The 19,892-nt window shown below is 43.0% G+C and overlaps 1 protein-coding gene across 1 annotated transcript in view; it reads left to right on the top strand.

Annotated features, from left to right (window-relative positions):
- Nucleotides 1-715: 715 nt before the first annotated feature.
- The window catches only part of LOC124606737 (potassium voltage-gated channel subfamily KQT member 4), a 1,016,202-nt gene continuing 997,025 nt past the window's right edge, over nucleotides 716-19,892 (top strand). The window contains exon 1 of the mRNA XM_047138769.1: nucleotides 716-896. Within this exon, the coding sequence (XP_046994725.1) occupies nucleotides 763-896 (134 nt within the window). The 5' untranslated portion in view covers nucleotides 716-762. The remainder of the gene's footprint in view (nucleotides 897-19,892) is intronic.

Raw genomic sequence — 19,892 nt, 5'->3', positions numbered from 1 at the left:
ATACGGGATACTCTACCCGTGCTACTAGAACATGTGCGTTTACAAATACAACACAACATGTGGTTCATGCACGATGGAGCTCCTGCACATTTCAGTCGAAGTGTTCGTACGCTTCTCAACAACAGATTCGGAGACCGATGGATTGGTAGAGGCGGACCAATTCCATAGCCTCCACGCTCTCCTGACCTCAACCCTCTTGACTTTCATTTATGGGGGCATTTGAAAGCTCTTGTCTACGCAACCCCGGTACCAAATGTGCTCGTATTGTGGATGGCTGTGATACAATACGCCATTCCCCAGGGCTGCATCAGCGCATCAGGGATTCCATGCGACGGAGGGTGGATGCATGTATCCTCGCTAACGGAGGACATTTTGAACATTTCCTGTAACAAAGTGTTTGAAGTCACGCTGGTACGTTCTGTTGCTGTGTGTTTCCATTCCATGATTAATATGATTTGAAGAGAAGTAATAAAATGAGCTCTAACATGGAAAGTAAGCGTTTCCGGACACAAGTCCACATAACATATTTTCTTTCTTTGTGTGTGAGGAATGTTTCCTGTAAGTTTGGCCGTACCTTTTTGTAACACCCTGTATTAAGTTTTGTAAAGCAAATGCTGACTGCTGCCAACTGGCCCCCTGCGACCTTGGCTCACAACTCGACTAGTTTCCGCTCGTGGAGCAGGAAGACTGAACAGTGAATCGTGTTGCAGCCTGACGCCCGGGGAGCGGCGGCAGAGGCGCGGCCGTCTGCAACAGCCCCGGATGAGTCTGCTGGGCAAGCCGCTCAACTACCGAGCCAGCCGCCGCGACGCCCGCTACCGACGCCTGCAGAGCAAGGTCTACAACTTCCTGGAGCGGCCGCGCGGACTGCAGGCTATCATCTACCACATGCTCGTGTGAGTACCCTCCTGTCTCTCTCTCATCTCTAGGTCCACTGCTGAGCAGAATGCACGGGACGAGAGTGCGGCAGCGTGTCGAATGTGCGATGTGACGCGCTCTGCAGCACTACAGTGCACGCCGAGATCCGCCTACGTATATTATGTTGTCATAATAGGAGAATCCCCGTCAGTAGAGTCTCAAATCCTTATCTTGTGTTAACGGATTTTTTGGAGGTTACAGGTCCATAGCTTCGTGTAACGGTCGTGGTTATTTTAGAATTACAAGTAACAATCAAGAACTTTGCGTGATTTACATTTATCACTAGCTGTTTCCGGCCACACGCTGCTGTGGCTCAAGCTGGTTAAACGGAAAAGAAAGAAAACAGAAAGCACATGTTTTCTAGTGTGTCATGGCAATTGGATATAGGCCTATACCCTAATCTCCTTCTCCCCTCTGCCCCTCTCCGTCCCCCTCTGATTCCTCTCCGTCCCCCTCTGACCCCTCTCCCCGTCCATCTCCTTTCCGCTTTCTATGTTGGTTACCCTCTGTCACCTCCCACCTCCTCTCCCCCCCCCCCTCCCCGATCTGACCTTGTGCCTTCTTTATTGTTATTCTAAATTCAGATTCTGTAGTAGACTACTGGCAACATTGCATATGGAGTACATGAAATGATTACATTTATAATTCTATGGCACAAGCGTTTCTGAAGTACCTGGTATCAACCCATGCTGAAACGCCCATGTAAGTATGTGGTGTAGCCTCCATGGGCGGCAATGCGGGAGCTGACTTTGGTATCCAGTGGAGCGTAAATTTGGCTAATACTGTCCTGGGACACGTTGCGCCAGGCCTACTCGGCCTGTTCGTGTACACTACTGGCCATTAAAGTTGCTACACCAAGAAGAAATGCAGATGAGAAACGGGTATTCATTGGACAAATATATTATACTAGTCTTCTCGTAACTAGAACTGACATGTGATTACATTTTCACGCAGTTTGGGTGCATAGATCCTGAGAAATCAGTACCTAGAACAACCACCTCTGGCCGTAACAACGGCCTTGATACGCTTGGGCATTGAGTCATACAGAGCTTGGATGGTGTGTACAAGTACAGCTGCCCATGCAGCTTCAACACGATACCACAGTTCGTCAAGAGTAGTGACTGGCGTATTGTGACGAGCCAGTTGCTCGGCCACCATTGATCAGACGTTTTCAATTGGTGAGAGATCTGGAGAATGTGGTGGCCAGGGCAGCAGTCGAACATTTTCTGTATCCAGAAAGGCCCGTACAGGACCTGCAACATGCGGTCGTGCATTATCCTGCTGAAATGTAGGGTTTCGCAGGGATCGAATGAAGGGTAGAGCCACGGGTCGTAACACATCTGAAATGTAAAAGAGGTGACTGAGACGTGTAACTAATGGCACCCCCTACCATCACGCCGGGTGATACGAAAGCATGGTGATGACAATACATGCTTCCAATGTGCGTTCACCGCGATCTCTCCAAACACGGATACGACCGTCATGATGCTGTAAACAGAACCTGGATTCATACGAAAAAAAAGCCGGCCGAAGTGGCCGTGCGGTTAAAGGCGCTGCAGTCTGGAACCGCAAGACCGCTACGGCCGCAGGTTCGAATCCTGCCTTGGGCATGGATGTTTGTGATGTCCTTAGGTTAGTTAGGTTTAACTAGTTCGAAGTTCTAGGGGACTAATGACCTCAGCAGTTGAGTCCCATGTGCTCAGAGCCATTTGAACCATACGAGAAAATGACGTTTTGCCATTCGTGCACCCAGGTTTGTCGTGGAGTACACCATCGCAAGCGCTCCTGTCTATGGTGCAGCGTCAAGGGTAACCGCAGCCATGGTCTCCGAGCTGATAGTCCATGTTGCTGCAAACGTCGTCGAACTGTTCGTGCAGATGGTTGCTGTCTTGCAAACCTCCCCATCTGCTGACTCAGGGATCGAGCGTTGGCTGCACGATCCGTTACAGCCATGCGGATAAGATGCCTGTCATCTCGACTGCTAGTGCTACGAGGCCGTTGGGATTCAGCACGGCGTTCCGTATTACCTTCCTGAACCCACCGATTCCATATCCTGCTAACAGTCATTGGATCTCGACCAACGCCAGCAGCAATGTCGCGATACGATAAACCGCAATCGCGATAGGCTACAATCCGACCTTTATCAAAGTCGGAAACGTGATGGTACACATTTCTCCTCTTTACACGAGGCATCACAACAACGTTTCACCAGGCAACGGCGGTCAACTGCTGTTTGTGTGTGAGAAATCGGTTGGAAACTTTCCTCATGTCAGCACGTTGTAGGTGTCGCCACAGGCGCCAACCTTGTGTGAATGCTCTGAAAAGCTATCATTTGCATATCACAGCATCTTCTTCCTGTCGTTTAAATTTTGCGGTGTAGCAATTTTAATGGCCAGTAGTGAAGTATTCTAATCATAATCCGAAAGGCCAAATACAGCTTTCGTGTTTGCTAACGATGTTTCGCTATTACCTGTTTTACTTATATATATATATATATATATATATATATATATATATATATATATTAAAAATATGTAGCGTGTCCGTCCGAAAGGTTGTCTGACTATTGTGCAAAAATCTTCTGAAGTAAATCCGTCAATAAGTTGTCGAGATTTTTGGTAACAACGTTTCCCCTTTAATCAGGGTGTAACAAAAACGTACAGCACAGATCGCAGGACAAATTGATCACACGCAGACGAAGAAATTATGTAATATGAACATAGGTGTGCAAACGATTTTTTTTCCATGTTACAACTCATTTACACCAATTCATTAATAATGGGACAAACTCACTAACAGAGCGCACCAGCACACCACACGGAACTCTTTCTCACAGGAGACGTTCAACATGCCCTCTATGGGCATTGATACATGCACCAACACGCGGTCGTAGTGAATCTCGGATGCGCTGATGTATCCGTCGAGTATTGTGTAAGATTCGCAATCTTCCATAATACGGGCACGAAGACTGTGAACATCTTGTTCCTGGGTTCCATGCACGAGAGCTTTCAAATGACCCCAGAAATAAAAGTCAGTGGGTTTAGGTCCGGGAAGCGAGGAGACCAGGGAATTGGTCCATCCCTACCTATCAATCTGTAGCGAACACTCCCGGTACATACGTTGATCGCGAGCGCCATCGCCCCAGCTAATACATACATCAAATGGGCATCTGCCATATCTGCATTTGTGCACACTGCAGTTGCACGAGCCAAGTCTGTGATTAACTGTACGTAGTAACTCGTGTGCTTGCAAAGGGCGTGCTGATTGCTGGAACAGTTTGTTACCCGTAATCAGGCAATGACGTACGTCGTACGGCAACAGGGACATGTAAAACAAAACACTGGCGATACACAGCGTAACCAGACGTCACCAAGAGTGCATGTTCCCGACGATTCTAAAGTTCTGTTCATATATGTTTTCCTTGATTAATGGGTTGGAGAAAATGAGCCGGTAACATGAAAACGAAGTGTTCCCAGGAACATGCTCATGTAACATAATTTTTCCGTCTATTTGTGAAGATTGTGTCCTGCAATTTGTTCTTAAATTTTCGCTACTCGTGGCATATTATATATTTATTTGTAAGTTATATATATTTAAAAAATAGGTATAAAAAACAAGCTCGTATTCGAATGCAATGTTATATCAAAATTCCGAAGCAATCGGTGAGAAACTTTCGTACGGAAATTTTAAGTTTTTGAACAAACGAACGTTTACACACGACTTAAGCATCAAGTTAATCAGCTGTCGCAGAGCCAACACACAACCGAGCATGAAATAAAATACTAAGAAAGCAGGGTAAATGCGCACTCGACGCAACCTCTGGACAGTGCAATAAAGGAAGCGATCGAGATAATGGCTGATAATTTAATGAGCTGGACAGAGGCTTTAGCTAGAGTAAAGCGTGGAATCCAGTGCTCTGTTTACACATATCACGTCGGGAAACATCTCAATGCTCTCTCGCTGCTCATAGATTAGATCTTATTAAGATTTCTTTGTCAAGGAGCCTATTCTTAAAGTATTTTTTGGTTTAAACTTATTTACGTTATTCCATAGCATTTTTCTGTTGGTACTTTCTTTCTGTTTTTCTTTGGCGACGCTGATCACAACCGTTTAGGCGGCTCGCAGTGTATACTGTTTACAATTTGGTTGGTACCCAAACAGCGTGCAGCGGGATGTGCGCTCGACAACCGAAAAACACAGCCGAGTTGTCGAAATATTGTGTAAAGAAAAAAATGACAATTTGGCTATAAACCCAAAAAATTGTAACCCAATAATGAATTAGTTCTCTGTTGCGTATTCAGTGTTGGAAATCCTCAAGGTTATCGTTTGAGAATTACTCTTTAGTTTGATTTTAACTCCTCAATTTAAGGAAATAAAATGTCGTTTTGTTACGCGTTTATTTCGTAAGAACAGAAGCTTGTTGTACAAATCAGTACTGGTAACATGTTGGCAGTTTAAGAGTTGAGGTACGAAGAAAAAAATCCAATAGACCGCGATGATAGACTCACTTATCGGGCGCTAATGACCGTAGCAGTTTTGCGCCCTAAAACCATAACGAAAAAAGAATCACTCACAAAAACCTTATCAGCAGTCACGAACTACCTTGGGGTGTATGCTGACGTACAAATATACTTTCACATACACTATCCTTTCATTTTTTTTTTTTGTCTGGAACTTGTTGTTTCGGAATAGAAATAGTTTCCACCGCCTTATTCTGACCAACGGTTAAAGTTTCCCTTCGTTTTAAGACATATCAACGTATTGGAAAACCTCTCCTAAATATTTCTAATTATGATTCCTTCTGCCACACTAGCAGCTCATCTGGTATTACCATACCTGGGCATGGTTCCTTCTAGAACAGGACACTCTGCTTAGAGAATGAAAAGTACAGAACGATGGTCGATGGTGAGTGTTGGAACAATTCGACGTTTTTCGCAAATTTTAGTAAATAACAACGCCAAGAATATTTTGCACGAGATACTGTTGTCCCTGTATGGAGTTTAAGTGGTTTCGTAATCATGTGTACAGCGACAGAGTATCTATTTTCATTATAGTCTAATGTATGGTCCACAGATATAAGGATTGAATATTTGGTGTTTGGGGCTCCATGAAATAGTTTTCTTCCATTTTTTTTATTTTACACGAAGCAGAAATATGTACGTTAGTGCTAAAATTTGACCGATTTCTGTTGTACTCGTCGACAGCAATCAACAAACAATCTCGGAACATTCTTACACTTTCAATACCATAAACAAATGAATTACCAAGTAACATTTATGTGTGACGATTACTAGTATCTTTGATTCAAGAAACATTGATTAAGACTTACCTAACGGAACATTATACAATATGCAGACATTTCATGTCATCCACCTCATCAACTCCTACAAGGCAGATCTCCATATAGCGTGTCGCCGTTTAAACTGCTTTTATCAGTTTATGCCCATCATACATAGGAATTTAACCACAGGCACACAACCTTCGATGGAATATTATTGAACAATCCAAAAGATAACTTTACTGGCAGCTAAAATCCAGCTTCATATCGTCAGTTTATTAATAAGTACTTTACTTTTACCATACAACTTTTGCTCGTATCTTATAATTTGTAAATATATCAGTATCAGAATCCTGGTGTTTCACGACGCAGTTTAAACTGTCTAATTTGTTTTCTAATAAAAAACTGTTACGCCGTCCCATAAGGAAGAATGAACTGTGGGGAACATTCTATATTTTTACCTTCACTCAACATATTTGGTCTCACATTTTCACTCGTACTTGCGCCTTTGTATTCCCTTAGCCTCATCAGAATGTCTTTATACTCCACGAACTCATGGCAGGATATTGAGGTCTATAGTAAAAAAATAATTTCCTGCCTACATTGTTCAAAAAATGCTCACGTCTAAATTTCTTCTTCGAAACTAACCGTTGCAGATGTAGTGCAGCAGACATAGACGTAGACGTTATTCATCGAGGCGCATCATTAAAAACGCAACTAAAAGCATAACCAGAAGCGTCTGGGGGTCACTAAACATGTTTTTTTTAAATACTGTGCTATACACCTTGGACTGAAAACCTTGGATGACAGTCTCACCACGCACAATGAAAAACACTTACAACGATAATCTTTAATTAAGCAAATCTTGTAACGTACGATGCTACTCCCTGCAATGTGAGCATTTTACAGTAAAATTTAGTAATATGATTACCAAATTCAGAACTTTCCAGGATGCATCGTTTACCATTTTGACTAGTAAAACTTTACAATTATTTCCAGTACCTTTTTCTTTCTTTTCACCATTTCCTATTATTTACCTAGTCCTTCCACATTCATATATGATATAATATGTTAGTGTTTCTAAAGACCCTCAAGACTTTCCATGGCCACTTAACTAAGAGCAATACATTTTATTTCTGTGACAGGTTACAGAACTTTCAACACTTTCTTAGTGTACCCCCATTTACTCGTTATAATCGGTGTGTCATTATCATAAGTATGTTCCGTGTAGACAGAACTATATTTGAGCTGCAGCGTTAGTTGACCCTTTAAAATCACGTTGGTTGAGTCCTAAATGCCAGAGTATCTGTTGACTTTCATCTTACTGTTCATGTTCTATTTCGCTGCTAGAATAACATAATTTTACTAACACAGTACAAACTTCAAGAATAACGGCAGGCACCCGGCTGCCGTAACTATTTATGAGAACACAAATGTCAAAATAGCGAGAAGACTACTTTCCCAACAAATGCGTATCCCCTTGCAGTGCGCCAGCGTAGCTGAGTCTGCTACCTTGACTCTCAATTAGGAGCTGTTTTGGCTTTGTAATGTTACTGCATCTGATAACACAAATGAAGTCTGTTTGCGGGCCAGGCTGTTGTATGTACGAAAATGGTACAACTAGTCAGTTCCTAGGCTCAATGAAAGCCAACGCTATAAAATGTCTTGCTGTTGATCCGCGACGCAATTAAATATAGCAGAATTGTCACACACAAGCAAAGGTATGGTATTAATGTTATTTTTCTTTTAAACTATTGGGTATTGTTCAGGGTCAAATATCTAAAGTTGACTTTCTGAAATAGAATCTAACACAGCGGCCATGCTCTTCGGTCAGAATGAAAAACAACATATCAGGTCGCGATTCATTTACTGGATTATTCATAGTGCCCCTTTTCTAAGACGAATTTCACCTGCAAAACTGTTCTCCACCGGATTCTTGACTTGTTCTTCCATCTAGGATAACCGTACAATAGGATAAGTGGTGAAATCGGAAATGTTCTATGATGGATTTCGAAGATTGTGATTAATATGTTTAGGAAATTCGATAATGTAGAAAATTGTCAAGGTAAGAACTGCACTGTGTGTTACTAAACGGCTTATCATAGAGGCATCACAGAACATATTACTTCCCTTTGCGATTGCTTTTTGATTACAAATTGAGAAGAAAGTGTAAGGTGTTGGGTAATCCAAGGCTGAATGTCCACAAGTTGATTGTCCGTGAATTACTTTGTTGTTACACGTTAACTCATCAATTTGAAGAAATGCCCTGCCTGTTACTTACGCGTTTATTCCTTAAAAAAAAAAAAAGCTTGCAGTACAAGTCAGCATTGGTTACATGCGACAAAGCGTTAAGGTACATTCAAAAATTATCCAGTAGACGGTGCGAAATCCACACTAACCGGTGCATGATGAAACAATTCGTCTGTAAGAAAGCAATCCGTTCTCAATGAAATTTACATATGCTACCTGACTACAGAACAAATGACTTTGCTTAAAATGTTGACCCTGAATGTTACTAATCTTTATCTTTAGTCTTGCAAACAATCACCGTATAAGAACTGTTAGTGCATCTACACAGCAAATTAAAATATATTAACGTATATGACCGTCTGATAAAACTGCTTGAAAATTCTCAAGATAGCACATTACTGAAATATTTTACTGGTATTAAGCCTCTGAACTGATACTGATATTATTTACACAAAAACGCTCTGACAATCACTGTGCCTTACAGCAGACACGAACTTTGATGATAATTAAATTTGGTGTCTGACTGTGCACACGACACGCTCGTATGCTCAGCAACTTGTTGCTGTTAGGAATAATGCTATGATCGTCGAAAAACAATTTTCATTTACCGTATTTGCGATGTGAAATGCAAGACAGTATCTCACCAATTTTCATAAAATGCTTCTTGGTACATAACTCACTATGTGCAATGCGAGTGTGCAAACGGTGCAACGAAAGTAAAAATGAAACAGAGGACTAATCTTGACGGCAAATAAAAGAGGACAAAGACTCCAAATTTAACTATGATTCATTATGACATGACAACAATACACATTTTTATAAAGTTCACACACCTACACAAGATAGCGCAAATATTTCTTAATAACCCTCCTCTGCACAGTTATTCTATGTGATCAAAAGTATCAAGACACCCCCAAAAACATATGTTTTTCATATTAGGTGCATTGTGCTGCCACCTATTGCCAAGTACTCCCTATCAGTGACCTCAGTACTCACTACACATCGTGAGAGAGCAGAACGGGACGCTCCGCGGGACTCACGGACTTCCAACGTGGTCAGGTGCCTGGATGTCACTTGTGTCACATGTCTGTACGCGGGATTTCCACACTCATAAACATCTCTAGGTCCACTGTTTCCGATGTAATAGTGAACTGGAAATGTGAAGGGACACGTACAGCACAAAAGTGTACAGGCTGACCTGGTCTGTTGACTAACAGAGACCGCCGACTGTTGGAGAGGGACGTAATGTGTAATAGGCAAACATCTATCTAGACCGTCACACAGGAATTCCAAACTGCATCAGGATCCACTGCACGTACTATGACAGTTACGCGGGAGGTGAGGAAACTTGGACGTCGTAGTCGAGTGGCTCCTCATAAGCCACACATCTTGTCGGTAAATGCCAAACGACGCCTCGCTTAGTGTAAGGAGCGTAAACATTGGACGACTGAAGAATGGAAAAACGTTGTGTGAAGTGAAGAATCACTGTACACGATGTGGCGATCCAATTGCTGGGTGTGGGTATGGCGAATGTCCGGTGAACGTCATCTGCCAGTGTGTGTAGTGCCAACATTAAAACTGGAGGCGGTGGTGTTATGGTGCGGTCGTGTTTTTAATGGAGGGGGCTTGCACCCCTCGTTCTTCTGCGTGGCACTATCACAGCACAGGTCTACACTGATATTTTAAACACATTTTTGCTTCCCACTGCTAAAAAGCAATTCGGGCATGGCAGTTGCATCTTTTAGCACTATCGAGCACCTGTTCATAGTGCACGGCCTGTGGCGGAGTGGTTACTCGACAATAACATCCCTGTAATGGACTGGCCTGCACAGAGTCTTGACCTGAATCCTATAGAACACCTTAGGGATGTTTTGGAACGTCGATTCGTGTGAGGCCTGACCGATCGACATCGATACCTCTCCTCAGTGCAGCACTCCGTGAAGAATGGTCGGCCGTTCCCCAAGACACCTTCCAGGACCTGAGCGAACGTATGCTTGCGAGAGTGAAAGCTGTCATCAAGGCTAAGGGTGGGCCAACATTATATTGTATTCTAGTATGGAGGGCCCCATGAAAAAAAAAAAATATTCAAATGGCTCTAAGCACTATGGGACTTAACATCTGAGGTCATCAGTCCCCTACACTTAGAACTACTTAAACCTAACTAACCTAAGGACATCACACACATCCATGCCCAAGGCAGGATTCGAACCTGCGACCATAACAGCAGTGCGGTTCCGGACTGAAGTGCCTACAACCGCTCAGCCACCGTGGCCGGCTGGGCGCCTTCAACTTGTAAGTCATTTTCAGCCAGGTGGCCGGATACTTTTGATCACATGTGTACCTTCCTTGACACTTGTTCAATGATAAGACAAGACCATACGTTGCATTACAAAATTTCTATTGGGAATTTCAACGATAAGCAACGTTCTAACAATTGAAATACAAAATAATTAGATTAGGTACCTTAAAAGTTGGCTTTCACCATTCTTATATTCATATAATCTCCTTTGCTCAATATCTTTCCTCAAAACAAATTATCAAACAATCCTTTTTTAAATAATACTGTCTTATCTACACGATAGGCCAGCTTCCATCCTTTTCGGACCAAGTTCATTGCCAAACTGGCCAACATATACTGTTACTCACTTCAAAATGAAATAACCTTCCTAACCAATATCTCTGGCCTCTTGCAAGGAATATAATACGTATTACAGAGGTTGAGTACATTTATGATACTCGCAACTTCATTCACATTCTTGGGCAACACTACCCGAAAATTTTCATGGGAAATGGGGTAGTCCCGTGTCAGCCCTATCAGCAACCACGAACGACATTAACGTGTATACTAATGATCAGATATACTTTAACGTTCGCTATCCTTTCATGTCTGAGACCAAGGGTATGCAAAGGCGAATGCAGGGACTGGAAATCATCTTTCAAATGATCCTAATTGTAATTTCCGCAGCCCTGTTACCAGCTCGGTTGAAAAATACTTGACCCTACATGGACGTGAGTCATTACCAGAAAAGCGAAATATACCTAGAGAATGCAAAGTACAAAATAGTAGTAGACGGTGAATGTCGGTGAAATTCGATATTTTTAGAAAATTTTAGGAAACAACTACTCCAGTGAATCTGATTACAGGCCGAAGACGTGTCTGAAGGCGTCTCAGATAGCAGTCGGATACCAACCCGACTAAGGCCCGCCATACGAACTCACAACCAAGAGTGATAGTCTGTAGTGGCATTACTTTTCCCAGCTGGACTCTTGTGGTTGTTATCAACGGCACCCTTACAGCACAACGGTTCTCCGACGATATTCTACACCCCGTTTTGTTGCCCTTCATTGCAAGCGATCCAAGGTTTATATTTAAGTAAAATAAAGCCCACCCGCACGTGGAGAGGGATTCCCCTGCTTGTTTTCGTGCTTCCCAAACCCTAACTCGGGCAGCGAGATCACCGGAACTCTCCCCAACTGAGAACGTATGGTGCATTAGGGGCAGGGTCCTCCAAACAGTTCGGGGTTTTGATGATCTAAAGCGCCACTTGGTCAGAATTTGGCACGATATTCGCAGGAGGACATCCGACGACTGTCTATCAATGTCAATCCCAAGAACTGCTTGCATAAGGGCCAGAGAAGGACCAACACGTTGTAGACTTGCTCAGTTTGTGAAGGTCTTTGTCTTGAGTAAATCATCCAGTTTTTTCTGAAATAGTAATCATTTGTTCGACTGTAGATGCACATCAAATCTATCGATTTTCATGGAATTTGGCATTAGTGCTGTTTACCAGTTGACTCTCGCAGTTACTTATGTTATGAAGTCACGGATCGCAACAAAGGTAAAAATATTCTCTACCAAGTCTCACGTTAGTGAACTGAGTATAATTCAGGTAATTAAGATACGATTGAGAAATGAGTATATCTACTTTGACCTTCATTTTAATAACGCAGTAACTTATTTGACGTAACATTACCGAAAAACATTCGTTCCTAAGCGTGGTACACCCCTCTGATAATTATGCATATTATATGAATGGGTGGTGTCTGTTCTTGCAGATGTGGCCGAAAGAGCAGACACCACGCGGGATCCACTGCTATGACAAATATTGTGTGAATTGAAGGGGAGGGGGCAGAAAGGAAAGGAACTAATTATATCAGCTGCATCGGGATTTTGTGAGGAACTAGCGGCGACAAATGAAAATGTATGCAGGGCTGGGACTCGAACTCGGGATCCCCTGCTTACAAGGCATTTACGTTAACCACTGCGCCATCCGGACACAACGTTTATGGCATATGCGCGGACGATCTTGACTTGCTCCGAGACCAACCCACCTTCCCAACTAGCGCCACCTGTCTTCAGTCCCAGTCTATGTCCTCCAAGCTCGCTGATTTTAGATTCCCAATGGAGGTGGAACATTAATATGCATCCGCACAGGAGGTCCTGAATTCATTGCCCACCGAGGCGAATCAATTATATGAATGCGTGGTGTCTGTTCTTTCAGTCTGAAAGTGTTGGATGCACATTCGAACTCCAGTGTGAATCCAAAGTCAACGAGCGTGGAGGACTTGGACGACTGCTGCGGACAGGAATGTCAGTTGGCCGGTGAGCGTGCCGAGGTAGTCCGCACATTTGCGATATATACTGTGTCCAAATGCGCGGCGGTTAAGAAATTGCGTAGTAAGCAGGAGATCTGAGGTTCGAGTCTGAGGCCGGCATACATTTTCACTCGTCGCCGTGGATCCCACACAAAATCCTGATGCAGCTAACATTATTTCCTTCCCTTTCCTTTTTCTCCCCCCTTCCCCTTCAAATCATAATTATCTGCATGTTAGTCATATAATGCGTAATTCATTAGAGCAGTCAGAATCGTGACCTGATCGTACCAACGCCGACGCCAGAAAGTATGAAGACAGATGCTCAAAATTCAGACATCGTGATAGGCAAATCGTAGAAGAAATTGAGTCAGCGATGTAGCATAAAAAATTATAGTAGCTTCTGTGGTGCAAAGATCAGTTACCAAATAAAAGGCATTAATTACCCAAGCGAAATAGTGATTTATGCTTTGCACATTACACTGATCAGCGAGTCCGTTTGAAGCGCATTAGCGTGCAGCAACATATTCACGGTCGTTATCTGAGTCATAGTTATCCGCATAATCCTCTGATTCTTACAAATCGTCCCACAGAAGCATTTTCCTGGCATGAACATCGCATGTTTTACTACTACTTGAAGCCATGTTGTTTTCGCTTACCAGTGTTCACCTGCACACATCTTGACAAAACTGTTATTATCGAGAATCTGGAATTTGAGATAAAGCTGCCACTGTTTGTAGTGGAACTATCAACTAATATCAATAAAGCACACAGCTTACCGTGTAGTAGATTTGTAGATGCAATAACTCAGTTCCTCATCAACTGTCACTCACTATTGTTTACAGCCTAGGTCGTCAAATAAACTGAATCTCTATCTGTAATCATTTAACGAACGAACTCTTAAGTCCAAAGAAAATAAACTAAAAGAATAATAATCAGGACTCCTTATAATATACAGGGCTATTACAAATGATTGAAGCGATTTCATAAATTCACTGTAGCTCCATTCATTGACATATGGTCACGACACACTACTGATACGTAAAAAAGCTCATAAAGTTTTGTTCGGCTGAAGCCGCACTTCAGTTTTCTGCCGCCAGAGACAAAATGGCGACAGGAGCCGAGAAAGCGTATGTCGTGCTTCAAATGCACTCACATCAGTCAGTCATAACAGTGCAACGACACTTCAAGACGAAGTTCAACAAAGATCCACCAACTGCTAACTCCATTCGGCGATGGTATGCGCTGTTTAAAGCTTCTGGATGCCTCTGTAAGGGGAAATCAACGGGTCGGCCTGCAGGGAGCGAAGAAACGGTTGAACGCGTGCGGGCAAGTTTCACGCGTAGCCCGCGGAAGTCGACGAATAAAGCAAGCAGGGAGCTAAACGTACCACAGCCGACGGTTTGGAAAATCTTACGGAAATGGCTAAAGCAGAAGCCTTACCGTTTACAATTGCTACAACCCCTGACACCCGATGACAAAGTCAAACGCTTTGAATTTTCGGCGCGGTTGCAACAGCTCATGGAAGAGGATTCGTTCAGTGCGAAACTTGTTTTCAGTGATGAAGCAGCAGTTTATCTCAGTGGTGAAATGAACAGACACAATGTGCGAATCTGGGCGGTAGAGAATCCTTACGCATTCGTGCAGCAAATTCGCAGTTCACCAAAAGTTAACGTGTTTTGTGCAATCTCACGGTTTAAAGTTTACGGCCCCTTTTTCTTCTGCGAGAAAAACGTCACAGGACACGTGTATCTGGACATGCTGGAAAATTGGCTCATGCCACAACTGAAGACCGACAGCGCCGACTTCATCTTTCAACAGGATGGTGCTCCACCGCACTTCCATCATGATGTTCGGCATTTCTTAAACAGGAGATTGGAAAACCGATGGATCGGTCGTGGTGGAGATCACGATCAGCAATCCATGTCATGGCCTCCACTCTCTCCCAACTTAACTCCATGCGATTTCTTTCTGTGGGGTTATGTGAAAATTCAGTGTTTAAACCTCCTCTACCAAGAAACGCGCCAGAACTGCGAGCTCGCATCAACGATGCTTTCGAACTCATTGATGGGGACATGCTGCGCCGAGTGTGGGAGGAACTTGATTATCGGCTTGATGTCTGCCGAATCACTAAAGGGGCACATATCGAACATTTGTGAATGCCTAAAAAAAATTTTTGAGTTTTTGAATGTGTGTGCAAAGCATTGTGAAAATATCTCAAATAATAAAGTTATTGTAGAGCTGTGAAATCGCTTCAATCATTTGTAATAACCCTGTATAAGTAAGCGTACGTTTCCTTGCCCCCGCCTTTTTCTGATGCTCGAGGTCGGCTTGGCTAATCAACAGCGTCATCTGAGCAGCTTCGCTAAGGATTAGCTTCTTTCTATGACTTGAGGTATTCGTCAACCATCTGGTTTGAGATTTTCCCCTCCCTCTCCATCTTTTAGCCATGGAAAGGCACGATGATCAGGAATGATACTTTCATTCAAAGACATAATTACACTGAAGTTACAGGTATTCATACAGTCCCCTGGACCTTACAAAATGCGGGACATGATGGTGATTATTGCAGACGGCAATGCATGCTCTGAAACATGTTCCCATGCCGGCCACAAGAATGATGGTGATGATGATGATGGTGATTCGTTTGGTTTGTGGGGCGCTCAACTGCGCGGTTATCAGCGCCCGTACAAATTCCCAACCTTTGCTCAGCCAAATCTCGCCACTCTCATGAATGATGATGAAATGATGAGGACAACACAAACACCCAGTCATCTCGAGGCAGGTGAAAATCCCTGACCCCTCCGGGAGCCGAACTAGCATCTCCTTGTTACGCCCGTTCCATCGATCTGGAACCTTAATTATTAAACAGTGAAATGAATAGGTGTAGAATTGAAATTTAGTCTGACTAGTAATATAGCGATGAAGAGATTTAGTGGTCTTTCAGAATATAAGAATACTCAAATAATTCGAAGGCAACACTGGCGTAATTCTTCATTCGCCTCATTTCCACACTTGACCCTATAACGTACTTCAGAAACCAATATCTCTCCAGACAGAACTCCTTTCAAACTTACCTCCATCAAAATCGAGAGCAATCTGAGAGCAATATATCGATAGTTAATCATAGACTAAAGGCAGAAAACAAATACCGCAATGGACGTCTATAATAGAGCAGTTCCAACCTTAATAATGTGTCTAATCAGCAGCTAGCCTTACATTATTACTTACTTCAGTAATTGTTACCCTACTTAACAAAATGGTTCAAATGGCTCTGAGCACTATGGGACTCAACTGCTGAGGTCATTAGTCCCCTAGAACTTAGAACTAGTTAAACCTAACTAACCTAAGGACATCACAAACATCCATGCCTGAGGCAGGATTCGAACCTGCGACCGTAGCGGTCTTGCGGTTCCAGACTGCAGCGCCTTTAACCGCACGGCCACTTCGGCCGGCCCTACTTAACAATTACTGAATTATATCAAATACTCGTATATTCGTCATAACGTCTGAACGGTTTGCGTTAGGACGTTCAAACTGCACGGTTCGCTGCCGGGCATGATGGGAAGTAGCATGCGCATTGTTGTTTGTTGTAGGGACGAAACCCACTTTCATTTGGATGGGTTCGTCAGTAAGCAAAATTGGCGCATTTGGGTGACTGAGAAACCGCATTTTGCGATCGAGAAGCCTCTTCATCCTCAACGGGTCACTGTCTGGTGTGCAATGTCCAGCCACGGAATACTCGGTGCGATATTCCTTCATGGCACGGTGACTACCGAATGGTACGTGAAGGTTCTGGAAAATGATTTCATCCCCATTATCCAAAGTGACCCTGATTTCGACAAAATGCCGTTCATGCAAGACGGTGCGTGATCCCATTGAAGCAGTAGAGTATTAGTTGAAAACAGTCTTGGTTGCAATTTTAGTTTTTTATTAATCAACTAGGCGTTTCACCATCTTAATTTGGTGTTTCTTAGGACGATCCATTAGACAGTGTAGCTAAAGGGCATCGCCCAGTATATCAGGCCAACATCACCTTCGTTGACCTCAGTAAATACTTTCTAGATGGACGTATTTAGTGAGGTTGACGAAGGCTATGTTAGCCTAATGTACTCGACGATGCCCCTTAGCTACACTGTCTAAAGAATCGTCCTAAGAAATACCCAATTAAGATCAGCATCAAGATGCCTATATAAGCTGAAACGCGTAGTTCATAAATAAAAAACCTAAAATTGCAACCAAGACTATTTTCGACTAATTCTATTACACACTGGTTTGCTGATTCATGCCACGGATGGAATGGAAGAATTTCTAAAATGTAGAGTGTTTGATGTCCCGGTGGAGTCCTTTGTGAACGGGATTCTGGTTCTGGGGTACCCAGAGGCTACTGGCATGGGCCACGATTGGCCGCCATATTCTCCGGATCTGAACACATGCGAGTCTCCTTTGTTGAGCTATATTAAAGTCAAAGTGTACAAAAATAACCACAAAGCCATTGCTGATCTGAAAACAGCCATTCCGGTGGTCATCGACTGCATAAATGTTCCAACACTTCATCGGGTCATCCAGAATTTTGCTATTCGTCTGTGCCACATGACCACCATTGGTGGCAGGCATATCGAACATGTCATAACCTAAAGCTGAATATCTGTAGTGACGTTTACATGTTGAATAAAGTGTGTGCATGCGATAGTTTGTAACTAATTTAAGTTTTCTTCATACAGTTCAGTAATTGTCACCCTGCACTTATGAATGTTCGTTTTATATGAATATGTGCGATATTAGGGTTTGGTCACAAAAGGGGATAATATACCCCAACGCGTGAAACATGGTCTGTGGAATTTAAGTCTGGGGAACGACCAGACCAGTCCATTCGCCGGTTATCCTCTCGTCCCTCTACTGCGCAGTTCGATGTGGTCGAGCCTTGTCATCCATAAAAATAATACAAGTGCCGAATACACTCCTGAAAAAACTTGCATGGTGTCAGAGTACAATACATCGACGCTGACCAGTGAGTGATGACAATGTTCCTTTGTGCATTACTTGTTTCTATCTCTCGCCATATGAGGGCATATCCAGCATTGTCGTACATTGTTTGGGTGGTTCAGGTGTTACGGTGTGGGGAGGGATAATGCTACATGGTCGTACTGACTCAGATCTGTTAACACTACACACTCCTTACCAACCTTGTGGCCAGTGTTGGAGCGCGTTGCAAAACATGAATTGCCGTCGATGGTGATTACATAACCTGTTAAGAACCATGTCCTGATGTTTATAACGTCCAGGGGACACCACGAATTGTAGTGACTTCAGTGTAATTATTGCCTTCGATTAAAGGTGTCATTTCTGTTTGTCTTGTTGAGTATTTCTTTCAGTTGTCTTCTCGATTCTACTGTAGCATATCTTTGTAGGTATGGTCCATCTATCTGTGTTGTTTAGAAGTGACACATCATGAAAAACTATTGGCCACTGGTGTATTGAAAAGACAAATGGGGATAAAGAAAACGCGAAATCGTTGTCATAATATATTATTACATAAATTAAAATAGAAAGACAAGACAAAAAAAGCTGTGAAAATAAAAGTAAAAAGTAATCAAATTCACAAAAAACCACAATTAAAACAATAGTTAACATAAACGAACAAAGAAGATATACTCTACACTTAATAAAACACTCAATAAATGTTTAGATTCTGAAGAAAATCTTAACAACAGCATAATGAGCTAGCAGAGAAGTAGAAATAGATAATATAACTACAGGAGACCCTCGGCATCAACTACATAGTAATAAAAGATTCTTTCACTTTGGGTGAGATTCTACGAATGCGTGGCAGCCAGTCTGAGCTCGCTTTTGTGTCCATAAAGGCCTCCGCCGCCCCTCTCGTCAGGGATTCGCGGCAGTTTTATCCACCGCTACCCATTGTCGCTGTATCGCAAACCAGCAACGAAAAATTTCCAACGGAAAGACGCTGTGCTGTGCGCCCAGTGGCGGCGCCAGCTGACAAAGTGCTTAACGCCTGGCCACGCTCGTGCCCACCGGCAGATAAGCGACCATTGTTTGCTCGCCCCCGGGACAGCCTGGAGGCGCCGCCGCATCTTTTGTCTGCCACGGACAGCCGCAGTCTTTATGTTTTTCATTGGTCAGCTCCGTTATTTCTGTATCTGCTAGTACTAGTAGCTTCACTGTTACAAGTATACGTAAGCCTGCATTTTTAAAATTTATGTCAAACGGTTTTTCAAAGACAGGTTTTATACAGTCAGTTTGCAATGCTGGTTCCGAAAACTATATTAGTTTTCTTGCATTACAGCAAGATTTTCCACGAAATAAGGTAGTCTATAATATTTTAAAGATTTAAGTTGTGTGTTGAGTTGTTTGGGGGAAGAGACCAAACAAGGAGGTCATCGTCATCGGTCTCATCGGTTTAGGGAAGGACGGGGAAGGAAGTCGGCCGTGTAATTTCAAAGGAACCATCCCGGCATTTTCCTGGAGCGATTTAGGGAAATCACGGAAAACTAAAATCAGGATGGCCGAACGCGGGATTGAACCGTCGTCCTCCCGAATGCATATGTGTGCGTGTTTGTGTGTGTGTGTGTGTGTGTGTGTGTGTGTGTGTGTGTGTGTGTGTGCACGTGTGTATGTATGTAGGTGTGTGTGTGTGTGTGTGTGTGTGTGTGTGTGTGTGTGTGTGTGTGTGCACGTGTGTATGTATGTAGGTGTGTGTGTGTGTGTGTGTGTGTGTGTGTGTGTGTGTGTGTGTGTGTGTGTGTGTGTGTAGCTTGATTACATAATGTTGTTACATACATACATTTTAGGATGATGGAGAAGGATAAATGTATCACCCTGATGTAAAGGT

This window comes from Schistocerca americana, chromosome 3 (assembly GCF_021461395.2).
Source record: "Schistocerca americana isolate TAMUIC-IGC-003095 chromosome 3, iqSchAmer2.1, whole genome shotgun sequence".
NCBI lineage: Eukaryota > Metazoa > Arthropoda > Insecta > Orthoptera > Acrididae > Schistocerca > Schistocerca americana.
This window is presented reverse-complemented; position numbering and strand designations above follow the sequence as displayed.